The 13,132-nt window shown below is 40.2% G+C and overlaps 1 protein-coding gene across 1 annotated transcript in view; it reads right to left on the reverse strand.

Moving 5' to 3' along the window:
- Positions 1-6,386: 6,386 nt before the first annotated feature.
- Positions 6,387-13,132, reverse strand: part of TM9SF3 (transmembrane 9 superfamily member 3) — a 34,863-nt gene continuing 28,117 nt past the window's right edge. Inside the window, exons 10-15 of the mRNA XM_075258197.1 lie at positions 12,143-12,282; positions 11,948-12,016; positions 11,377-11,523; positions 9,561-9,644; positions 8,350-8,426; positions 6,387-7,774 (exon numbers count right to left, since the gene is read on the reverse strand). Coding sequence (XP_075114298.1) covers positions 7,707-7,774; positions 8,350-8,426; positions 9,561-9,644; positions 11,377-11,523; positions 11,948-12,016; positions 12,143-12,282 — 585 coding nt within the window. The 3' untranslated portion in view covers positions 6,387-7,706. The remainder of the gene's footprint in view (positions 7,775-8,349; positions 8,427-9,560; positions 9,645-11,376; positions 11,524-11,947; positions 12,017-12,142; positions 12,283-13,132) is intronic.

A 13,132-nucleotide genomic window follows, 5' to 3' on the forward strand; every position in this document is an offset into this window, starting at 1 on the left:
GTAACCTTTAAAAGGGATTATCCGGAATTTGGAGCGGTCAGGTAGGGTGTAAAGGGGGAGGGGTGGGGGTGGGGGGTGGAAGAGTCACCTGTCTTTGCAGTGCGAGAGAGGGAGCTATGACGTCACCGATTCCTTACCAGTCACTACTCCATCGGCTGCTTGGTCTCAGTGGTCACACGAGCCTCACAGTTTCTAGTTCTGCAAGCCCTGGCACACACCAGAAAGGAGACTGGAAGCAGACAAGGGAGTGCCGGGGACAGGCGAGAATTATTATTATTTTTTTTTTTTACACCTACCTCCGCCGCTCCATGGGTTACTCCAAATCCTAAAAAAAACCCTTTTAATGTCTTTGTTAATAAATATCTATCACTTTTCAAATTCTGACCATCGTATCTGCCATGACTACCTCTTACGCTAGGTTCACACCTGCGTTCACGGTCTCCGTTCTATGGTTTCCGTCTTCTGCATGCCAGAAGACGGAAACCATAGACCGGGTCCGGCCGTGCGCGGCGGTGAGCATTTTAGGCTCTCCGCCGCGAAACCGGATTTTTTTTATCCGGACACAGAGTACTGCATGTCCGACTCTGTGTCCGGATTATAAAACCCGGTTTCACGGCGGAGAGCGCAAAACACTCACCGCCGCGCACGGCCGGACAGCTTTCTCACCCATTCAAATGAATGGGTGAGAAAGTCTCCTGCAGGTTTCCGTCTCCTGCCTCTGTTTTAGGCAGGAAATGGAAACCTGAAGTACGGAGACCGGGCGCAGATGTGAACGAGCCCTTAGGGTAGAGTAGCACTTTATGTAAAGCATTGAGTATGTCTATAATTCCTATATTGCCTTTTCTATTTTTATTGCTATTTTTTTTTAGGTACCCAGTCTATGTATTTATTAATGGAAAGTGCAGCAGACTATTCAATATGTAACTTTCTGACATTATCTTTACTATAGACCTTCCCAAAGTTTATAAAAGGGATGAATGTGACACTAAATATCACATTACAATTAAGATCACTTGGCGGACATTTTTAATACTTTGCATTATAGTAAAAAACATAGATGAGTCAATAAGGGCTCGTTCACATCTGCACCCGGGGTCTCCGCTTTCAGGTTTCCGTTTCCTGCCCGAAACTGGGCAGGTGACGGAAACCTGCAGGCATTTTTTAAACCCATTCTAATGAATGGGTTTGAAAAGTGTCCAGCCATGAGCGCCTGTGAGCATTTTTTTTTTTTTTTGTTAAACCGGACACAAAGTCGAACATGCAGTACTCTGTGTCCGGTTTAAAAAAACTGGTTTCGCTGCAGAGAGCACAAAACGCTCACCGGGGCTCACGGCCGGACACGGTCTGACAGGTTTCCGTCTTCTGCAGGCAGAACACGGAAACCTGAGAACAGAGACCGGACGATGGTGTGAACCCAGCGTCAGCACGCGGAGCACAGACTATACCGCCTAGCAAAGTAAACCAAACAACTTATGTGTTTCACTTGTATTGAAAAGTGCAATATACTGCTCATTGCTACAAGCCTATTAAAAATAATTGGGCTGAAAACACACTATTGGAAAATCTCATCTCATTTACATATAGATGAACTGCATAAGCAAATACAACATATGGTCAAAAATGCATGTCTGATACAAACTAAATGATTTTCATTTTTGATGCATTTTTTTGTTTCTCTTGTTTGGCGCAACATCCCACCATTTTTGCCCAAACCTTCAGTTTTCCTTAAATTCTGAAAATTGTGGCAAAAATGCCATAAAATGAATCAATATGTTCAGTCAATCATATTACGCTATATCCAATGAGATTAAAAATGGAGAAGTGGAAGCCGGTATATCCAACCAGCAAAGTTCAGTGAATAATGTCACAGCTATTGCAACAAAGTCCAGTAAAACTCCTTCAGGCCATCTTCACAACTTCAGGACAATGCATAAGAATGGGGACGTTTAGGCACGCGGGAGGTTAAGTGGCCGGCCGCCGGCAAAGTCTGCGTGCCAGGTGCTTCCATTCATTTCAGTGGGAGCGTGCTGTTCGGATCGGCTGATCCGAACAGTGTTCATTCATCTCTATTTATTACCCATTCACACGTTCAGGGGAAAAAAAAATCCCCCAAAAAAATCTGCAAAGAATACTGAATGAGCAATCTTCTGAAAATAGATGTGGCAAATTTATCTATGGCAAATCCATGCTATTTAACATGACATTAGATTTACTGTATGGATATCCTCCAAATAATAGTAAAAACTAAAGCATAAAACTATATTTACTAATACATGTCCTCGTCTTTGTCACTAAAGTTGACCGCCATTTTTTTTCAAATTTGCCAAGTTTGCCATTGATATAGCGGCAAGCAAAATATCAATACATAGCTAGACAAAAGCCTTTCCAGGAGTGTAACAAAACAATAGATGACGATATACGAGAAGGGATAAGAAACTGTAGGATTGGGCATAGGGTTTGTAATTTTCTGGTGTCTATTCTAGGATCTGAAATTTAGGATTGCATCTGTACAATTTATTACAGAACAGTATATCTCAGAAGCCCATGTGTATCTCCATTTCATTATACATTTCCACATGTGGCCTTTTCTCCCAGTAATAACAAAATATACAAAAAAAATCTAGAAAAAAAGGAAGCTCTAGCTCCTAGGTCTACTGTAAAACATTTCAGGGCACGTTTTATTGACTTGTCCTAACATTCTTCAGGTGGATAGTCAATTGGCCCTGGAATTTAACAAGGTAAGGCTAACCATGGCCCCATAAAACATTTATTATCTTGTTCTCAATACTATTTCCTGTTGTAATGGTCTAACTGTTTCATTATTACTAAAGCAGTAAAATATTCCAACTCCTTGGGTCTACTCCATTAACAGCGCAAATCACCTAGCTGTAATTATTCCCTTTTATTGCCTGCCCCATGATGTATGGTAGTGGTGGTGACACTTACATAGAACTTTTCATACATCTAAAAAAAAAAAAAAAAAAAATTGCCATAGATGCTTAATACTGGTCATCCATGGTACAACTGGAAGGCTGCACAAGTCTTGACAGCATGCCTTAGGGAACCAAATTGGTAGACACCAAAAATATCACACTACCGACATGCTATTGGAGTGAATTTCTATTGCCATGACGGGAATACTTGTGTTGTTTCTATTATTTTCTTTGTTTTAAAAACTCAAAAACCAATTGAAAAGAGAAAAAAATAAGTCACGTGACCAAGATAGGACAGGTTTGGGTTTTCTTTAACAATCGTGTAAAAGCCGCTTCCTCTTAGAAAAAGATCCCATCTGTAGTCACACAAGCAGCCAGAAGTGCATACAACTACATGAGTAGACCTTTCTTACATTGTAAATTCTGAGATTTGTAGAATTTTCAGTCTCCTGCAGAGCAACAGTTTGCAGACATGTGTGCAGGCTGTGAGGCCTCACGCACATAAACAGAATTTTAGCTGCAATTGCAGGCCCATATATTTCGAAGGGCCCATACACTCAGCTGTAGTTCTGGTGGCTGTGTCCAGAATGCATTTAGGACTCCTATGTCTGTCCGCATTTGCAACAGATCATCCCGTTCAATGGAATGGATAGGTCAGTGAAAACGGTTTTCACAGGCCCATAGACTGCAAACAGTCATGTGCATGAGGCCTGAGGAGAATCAACCCTTCCCCTCTCCATTCAGTGTGTGAAGACTAGACTCTCCTTCTCCAGACATCTTTCTGTTCTAAACTACCTATGGATGGACTTTGCTAGTAACAAAAGAGTGAACTGTAAATTAGCTAGAAGGGAGACATCTAGTGGTAAGAACTTTACAGAGATTTTTCAAACAGAAAGACATTTTTTAAATAAAATGCATTACATTTTGGTCCAGATTCACATGCTCTATGAGATGAGGACAAGTTGGTGGAAAAATTATTGCCCACTAAATTAAGCCACTTCTATAATTCAGTTCACTGTCAAAAATGTATAAACTATTCTGTACATTCTTGTATATGTGTAAAATCTCTGACCCCATACAGACCTGACAACTAGAAGTTTGCTACAATTGTGCCCAAATTGCCCTCTTTGAGGTAAATTAATATTAAAAACTGTAAAGACATAAGTGATATTAGGCAGGCGGTAAATTTATCTCACAAAGGTTTCCCTACAATGGATGCAATTGTAGCCAACAATCAGCTGTGGAGTCTCTACTAGATTTCGGTCTCTGCTTATGGCCAATCTTGTTTTTACTCAGATTCAATAAGTAAATTGAAGGATATTGTATGGTTACATTGAACAATAGTTTCGCTGCTTAGCAAAAAGGGTGGGTTTCATATTGTGTCCTACTGTGGACATGGAGACATCTGCTCCAGCTAGTTGTCTTACAGCCTGTAACAGAACAGTACGGTGGAGAAGGGGATTTGCTCATTGAAATGAACAAAACACCCAGATACAAATGTTGGATTGCTGCAAAGCTGAGCATGCAGTTATTTCTTAGGCAGATATGTAAATGAAAGCAGGTATGAATCTGTAGACACTGAGTCCACAAGAGGGAGTGAACACGATTCCCCTATGAAAAGGCTCTCAAGGGCTACTTTTGGGTAGTGTGCCTTTTGGGGAAAGATCACGGAATGCTACACATGCTTCTATGACACAAACATTTTGGGCCCAACTAACAACTTTGGGAGGGACAAAGAAATACGATGGTCATTTTGACACTCACAATAGACTGTTCTAACCTAGCTGGTAGGTGGTGTTGGAAGCAGCGGTTAAGTGAGGGCGAACAGGCTCCATACAGAAGACGAGAGGATTGTTTCATTTACTTTTAATCACGAGCAGCTCCCATAGACTGGTCACCATCCAATTTGGTGCATGCCGCCTTTTACACATCCTACCATTGACGGCCAGCTACCGTCGACTTTGTTTGCAGTGCCATCGTGTCCAAGAAAACCAGACACCTATTGCCAAGAATCGTATAAGTCTTTAGCGATAAATCCAGGTTCTGTTTGGGTGCTCAGATCTCAGTATGGAGCCTTGTGGTGAGCCCTTCAATCCTGCCTTTGATATTGAGTGACACGATCTCAAATGCTGAAGAGATGATCGGGTGAGGGGGTTTTTAAATTTGACCTTGTCACCCATAGTAGCGATACAAGGCGCACTAACAGCTCTGCAATCTGGATAGGACATCCTGTGGCCACCTGATATTTTTCAGTGGAGCAATGCTCACCCGCACACAGCAATGGTTTTCCCAAGAATGTCTCTGCAGATTGCAACACTTTCTTGACCTGCCTGTTCTGTACTTCTGCCAATCCAGCATTTATGGATCCTGCTGGGATGCCAGATTCAGCATCTGAAGACTGTGCTGGATCTACAGGCTGCACCATGTGGTAAAATGTATTGCCGGATACAATATGGTACTTGTGTACCTCCATGTCCCACCTTACCTTGTATCCGGCCTAGAGATGGGTAATAGAGCCTCCTAATCACTTACATTGAAAGTTTCATTTTACTTTAACCAACTCTTTCCTTAGTGCATTATCTTTTGTCAGTGAGCACATTTTTCAGTTTTAAGGGGGTTGTCCACAGTTAATTTTATGGCCTACCCATATATATCTAACCAGTAGGGGACTGACAGCTAGTCCCCCCAGACCGTACAGATGTACGGAGTTGCTTCTGGTGCCTTTTCTATACACAATATAGCATCTGTGCCGTGTGCTGTCAATGGGAGCTGAGCTGGATTGAAGATACCCAACCACTATACAATGGGAGAAGCTTTCTGTTTCCTGGCCTACACTGTATACTTCCTAGAAAGTGGATCCGTACAACTGAATGAAAGGGTTTGCCCAGGGGTCAGCTGTTCCGATCCCCAAACAAATCCTTTAATAGTAACTTTGAAAAAAAATAGAACCAAAGGAAAGTAGTGAGAAATCCTGGAATATATTTTTATTGTTTTGTGCATTCTCTTTGTTTAGTAAAATTTTTAAGCCTCACAAAGCAAGACTTTCCAGTTGCCCTTTATCCCCTTTGTTAGAACCAACACCATCTTTTTTAGGATTAAAAAGAGGAAACTAAATCATTACTTTCCACAAATGTTTCTACATTACAATTGTAGTTCACCAGTTCAATATCACTTTATTTCCCAACCTGCTCCTATTATACAGAAAGTGATGGAGCACAATGAATAAATATAGCAAAGGTTTTAGCAATGCTATTGTTCTGAAATCATCAGTGCAAACATCTCGGATAGAAAAATGTGTTGTAAGAATGCCACCTCTTGTTCCCTGGAACATCAAGTGCTGTACTGTGAAACACGGCCACTGTGTGGGGAGGGCGGACGCAATACAAGCCGCAGTTTCCAAGGCTGAGCTGACATCCAAAAAAATAAAAATAAAAACAAAGATTCCATCCAGAATGGTTTTGTCTGAAAATTTTATTTCAGTTTTCTGAACACTCTAAAGCCACAATGCTTCAGATGTTACACAAGTGTCCAGACAGGATTAACAAAAAATTAAATGTTCTAAATTACAAATCTTTCCCGTGTAAGATCTTCAGAGGAAAAAAAAAAAAAAAAAAAACAGGAGGAAAAAAAAAAACCTGACATACACACTTCATGAAGGAAAACCATGCAATGGCAGGCAAGATGTGAAAAGTCACCTGACGCCACAGATTTTTGTACATCGAATCATCTTCAGAAAGAAAAATTATAATTAAAAAAAAGAAAAAAAAAAATCTGTAATAAACCTGTACATCCAAATACAATTGGGATCTAAACCTAAGTTACATTATTTAATGTTATATACATGTATTTCCCCTTTAATATTTTAAGTAAAGCCTTCATTGAACCCCCAACAGAAAAATAAAAAAAAAAAAAATGAGAAAACATTATTTCAAGACATGGAACAAAGCAGAAATCAACAAGGAAAGGGGTCACTACAGTGGAGTTAAAATGTCTTATGCAGACCACAAAATGGCCATAAAAACAAATTCTAATCCTTTAAATGATTTTACAATTTACAGTAAACCGCAGGGCGGAGAACGGGAGAACGTTTGCCTTCAAGTCCTTCTTTTATGGATTCTTAAAATGCAGTTTCATTGCGTTCTTTCAGAGATAAATACGTGGGAGATTGGTCCAAGTGCATGAGAAGCCTATATTACATGCAGATTTCTTTATTTTCTGGGGTGCAGATGTTATAGGACAGAACGAAAAATCCCATTAACAGACACCCACAGGCAAAAATATCAACATACCATTCTAAAAGTGGCAACGTAAAGGAGAGAAAAGGAAGTTTCCGGAAACAGCGATATTAGAGAGTTTAGAAGGTACCAAGAAGACTACTAATCAACTAGCCGAAGCAGCCAAGATTCCCTCTCATTTATTGAATGGAACAAATGCATTAAATAAACCGTGAGTCCTCTTCACTGAAGAGAGCTAGTCTATTCATCTTTTATGAGCTAGTTGATTTTTTTTTTTTTGGGAAGATTAGCCATGTACTGTAGTAATTGCTTACTGCATATAATCCAAGCATATGCTGTGACTTGTTGGAAAGAGCAGTCTGTAAGAAAACTAGGATCAATGAAATAGATGTCATTTTAAGCCATCCACAGAACGGAGACCAACACGGTACCCAGTGTTAAAACCCAATCTCTTCTGGCACTAATGTGCATGTTTCACCCCCAGCCCCAGAAAAAAAAAGTAGTAACTGATCCACAGTTCCCATTTCCGCTGTATCCCTCAGTCAATTTTCACATTAGTGTAAATTTTCCGAACAAAGGCACTTGTTCCCATGTAACCAATTGCTCCTGGAAGAGAAAAATAAAACATATCAGAAGGTGTCAAATAATAAGGCTACTGTGAAAATAATATAGCAGTCTGCTCTACTTACGACCACGTGACTGACCTGCCATGTGATTTTATTCACGACTAACAGCAGCGAGTATAACTAGACAAAGCTCTGGCTGAGCAAATCTACAATCTCTTCCCAACTACCCAATGCAGTGAACAATACAATACACTTGCATCAAAGCTGTTTTTCACACTAATGACCTATTCACAAGATAGGTCATCAGTATCTGATCGGTGGGGTCTGAAAACCAGGCCCCAGTACTGATCAGATGATCTAGCTGGTTTCAAGTGATCGGACCAGAGCTGCAGCCCTGTCCATTGTATAATGGTGAGGCCAGGGTAATGAGGCTATGTGCCCATTACTAAAATAGAAGTAGTAAGTGCTGCCCGAAGGCAACCGGGATCAGCTGATCAGTGTGGGTTCTGGATGTCCAATACCCATGTCACTTTTTAACAGAACCATAGAATTTCATTAAAAAAAAAAAAAAAAACCCTACAAAGGTCAAAGTTGGACAAGCTACCAAATACTTACCGCACATAATTCCCAAGGCTGTGCTAAATACTGCCATATATCCAAAGTAAAATGAGGTTTGAAACAATCCATACATTCTAAAAGGAAAGAAAAAAGAAAAATAGTCATTTAAAAAAAAATCATATAGAAAGACAGCTTTTAGTAATATACATTTTTAGTTTTCCAGCTATTGTGTCATTGTTTGCAGCCCAAAATGGAATTTCTGGTAAAAACTCAATTAGATTTCAGGTGTAACATGATGGCTCAGTGGGTTTGAATCCCACCAGGAACAACATCTGCAAGGAGTTTGTATGTTCTCCCCGTGTTTGCGTGGATTTCCTCCCTTTCTACAAAGACATACTGATAGGAAAAAAAAAGTACATTGTGATCCCTATATGGGGCTCACAATCTACATTAAAAACTCAGATTTCTGTCTGTTTCTTAGATTAGTCAGTACTTATTAAAGTGGTTGTCCCCTTACAGACATGTATCCACCTATCCACCGGACAGGGGATAAGTGTCAGATTTCTGTGGGCCAGATCACCAGGTCCCCTCAGTGATCAGGACCGAAAGTCCCCCTAAGGCCTCCTTGTGAATAGAGCACCAGTGTGCTTGCATGATCAACACTCCATTCACTTCTATGGAGCTGTGGGTGCATTACAGTCTCAGCAACCCCATAGAAGTGAATAGAGTGCTGATCATCCAAGTGGTGCTCTATTCACAAGGAGACCTTAGTGGGACCTTCAGCAATCAGACACTTATCTCTTATCCTATGGATAACAATAAATGTCCATAAAACTGGTTAGAACATTTCCCATTCATTTTGGAAAAGACATTGGATACGTGGTCAGGACTGTATACAGAGATGTCACTACCGCAATGTTGGTGGCAGTAATGATGGCAATAATGGACATTAAATGACAGAAGCAGATAGAGCCCCCTCCGGTGGGTGTCAGTCTGCACTGACCCCAACGTAAAAAACTGATGGAACTTTTCAGATATCGTTAGTGCACATTGCGGCCATCATGGATGACAGCAGAGTGAGTTATTAACGGTAGCGTGAACTTAGCCTTATATGACATAGTTTCTCCCAAACTATATCCCTGCCAGCACAGCTGTTTCCTCTATAAGATGCTGCCTACTTTTAGGACCGCATGTACGGGATCAATATGAAGTTTACAATGAAGCAATATCAGCTGACATAATAAAACTACAGAAACTAAAATACTTACTTAGTTTTGAAAAAGTAATAGTAAAAGGAGTACATGTAAACATAAATTGCAGTGGAGGCGGCGGAGAGGAAGCTTGTCCATTGCCTGTTAACAATAAAGAAAAATAAAGTTAAAATCGACAAGGTTATGCCAAACCACAACACAAATGCAACAAATTGAAGAATACATAATATTGCCAAACTCCTTAAAAAATGTATTTTCTATGTTTAAAAAAAGTTGTCCAGGATTAGAAAAAACATCCCATGTTTTTAGAATTCTGGACTGCCCCTTTAATGCATGATCATTTCTTCTTGTTCCCTGCAATCTATCACAATAACCACAATAAGTGTCCCCACATCTGCGTTGTTTAATACCTGCCTCTAGTCTGTCATAAAAACAGAACGATTGATCAATAAAATGGATCTGTAATGACATAACAATGGAACCCAAAGGCAACAATGAGGTCTGTCAGGTATCCCTTAATTTCTACAGGACATCACTAAATGAAAGAGTCAGGCTTACAGGACTATTTCGTCCGTGATTTCAGACAGACTAAGGGCTCGTTCACATCTGCGCCTGGTCTCCGTTCATACAGGTTTCCATTTCCTGCACACGGAAAGCTGCAGGACTCTGTCATACCCATTCATTTGAATGGGTTTGAAAGATGTCCGGCTGTGAGCGCTGGTGCGCGTTTTATGCGCTCCGCCGCGAAACCGTTTTTTTTTTTTTTTTTTTTTTTTTTTTAAACCAGACAGAGTTGGACATGCAATACTCTGTGTCCGTTTTAAAAGAAACATAGTTTTGCGTCGGAGAGCATGAAACTCTCACCGGCGCTCACGGCCGGACCCGGTCTGACAGTGTTCTGTCTTCTGCATGCAGAAAACGAAAAGCTCAGAACGTTGTCTGGGCGCTGGTGTGAACCCAGCGTAATCTAGATGTGAAGGCAGCCTTAGTCTGATAAAAACAGGAAAAAACTAAAAACTTTATAAACATATTACTTACAAGAGAACAGGCTCATTTGCAACATACCAAACATCCTTAGTTCTAGCTTGTCTGTCACCAAAGCAATTAGAAAACTGGAGCACGTGTCCAAGTTTCACCACTGCAGAATGTCTGTCACTATCTAACTCTGTATGATATTACCGCTGGACAGTATCATGCTGAGCTTGTTAGATAATGACAGGACTGTGTATATCTTGCAGTGATCTCTAAAAACAGCTTAGTGTGCATATAGGACACAAAATGCATCAGCTGGCAATGGCCTCCTTCCATGAAGCTGCCAGCCAGCAGACAAGTGCAGCAATCGCCGTGGGGAAGGAGCAGAAGCTAAACTGCAGTGACTACATATAAGTATAATACTAAGTATAACATACTGCGTAGAGATGAGCGAACACTGTTCGGATCAGCCGATCCGAACAGCACGCTCCCATAGAAATGAATGGAAGCACCTGTGACGTCGGCCAAGTCAGCGTCACAGGTGCTTCCATTCATTTCTATGGGAGCGTGCTGTTCGGATCGGCTGATCCGAACAGTGTTCGCTCATCTCTAATACTGAGGTATGGTCAAAAGCACTGCTATCGAGGTGTTTTATGCCAGAGGCTTGCTACAAGATCTGTTCATGCCTGAAGGGCACCTCCAGTTATGAAAGAAAATAAAAGCAAAGCAGTATTACACTAAATGCTAAATGTTCCATATTATTCAGAGAATTGGAATGGAGATGGGGCTTTGTATCAGCCTATGCATTGCTTGGACTACAAAATCCTCTTGCACTTTTTATAACTGGATGTAGACCATGTACAAAGTCTGGAAAAGGGTTTGTGTTTTATCGATAACTTACCACCTATAGTCTTCAGCATTTAGTAGGAAGTATGTACATACAATAGTTACACAGACAGTCACAATGCAGAGGATGACCAGTACCAACATCATGAACCCATACACATAGTAGATCTTGTATGCCCAGAAGGAAGTAAAGATGAAATACCTGTAAAGGAAAAAAAAAGGCATATCAATTCATGACAAACTGAAGAACTACTACAAAATTTACAATAATAACAACAATAATAATAATAATAATAATTATTTTTTTTAAAAAAAAAAAACACAAAGAAAAGAACCAAAAAGGGGATGTATGTCTTCGATATGCCATCAATGACTGATGGGTAAGTTCATCTAGTTTGGTTTTGCACCAGTTTTGCCCTTCCCTTACACCTTCACAAGCATTCAATGAGCATGTGGAACCTAGAAACATGCAGAGCTGAAACAGGGGCACGGAAGAACTGTGGGTATGCTGTGACAATACATAGCAGAACAAAAGAAAGGAGACAATGCCGGCTCACAAACTCCATGGGGTGTATATATGTAGGACACATGAAACAGTGGTGCTGAAATGTGCAAATAACACTTACATTTCAATAAAAATGGATCCAAATGGTAGTATTCCACCCAGGCATACAATGACAGCTGGCTCCATGAACCTGCAAAGACCAAAAACATTTTCAGTTGTATACATCAGGTTTGAACCTGAGCAAGCATATTATTACAGTTTCAATAATGGACTGTACTGTGAACTTTAAGGGGAGGGGAGGAGAGAAAAAGCTTACCATTTCTTCTCTGGAATAGGCCGGGGAACTGCATTGACACGGCAGGGAAAGTTTGGCTGCCCTGCCAAATTCCGACCAAGAATTGTCCCCACCAGGTTCAATGGAAGAATCACAAAGAAACAAATGCAGCACACAGCAACCTAAGACGGGAGAATTTAGCCAGTGAGTGAATGCTCATTTACTACAGACATTAGGTTCCTAACACTCATCCCACTGGTCCTTGCTACATTCCCTGCAGATCAGTTACAAGTCCAGATGACATTACACTGCTCTGAATAAGCATATAAGAGTACAATACACTAAAACCAGAACACACATTGTGAATAACAGAACATGCATTAGGAGGTTGATGTCTACAATAATCCTGGGCAGGCAGTGAATAGAGAACATAACAGATCTGTGTGTTATCTGACGAGGAAAGGTGAAATTAAGATGACAACTAGTAATACCTTAACGTAACACATTTGATAAAAAAAAAAAAAAAAAAAAAAAAAGCTTAGTGTAAAACATTATTGTAACATATTACATCGAAGCAACAAACTACACTTATGTGTCGATAACTGGTAGTGGGGGAAAAAAAAATACACCTTCTACAAAAGTACAAGACCCCATAAAGCCACGTCAGTGACAAAATAAAAAAAAAAAAAAGTTATGGTTGCTGAAATACAGAGAGGCAAATATGAAAAAAATATATCAGACATATATCATTATATAATGTTTGGAGGTCTCTCTCTCATCCATCTGTTGTGGTAAAAAGGAAATGGATATTATAGGGTTAAAACCTGGCTGTTCTGCTGGACTTTAGCTACATTGCGGCATGAAGGGGTTAATTTACATTCATCCATGAAGCAGTCATTTTTCGATTTTCGTTTCTTACTCCTCACCTTCTAAGAAGCCATAAACTTAATTTTTTTTTGCTTACATAGACAAGTGAGGGCTTAATTTTCATGGGACAAAATGTACTTTGTAATGGCAATTTAATATTCCGGA

This window comes from Leptodactylus fuscus, chromosome 10 (assembly GCF_031893055.1).
Source record: "Leptodactylus fuscus isolate aLepFus1 chromosome 10, aLepFus1.hap2, whole genome shotgun sequence".
Classification (NCBI taxonomy): domain Eukaryota; kingdom Metazoa; phylum Chordata; class Amphibia; order Anura; family Leptodactylidae; genus Leptodactylus; species Leptodactylus fuscus.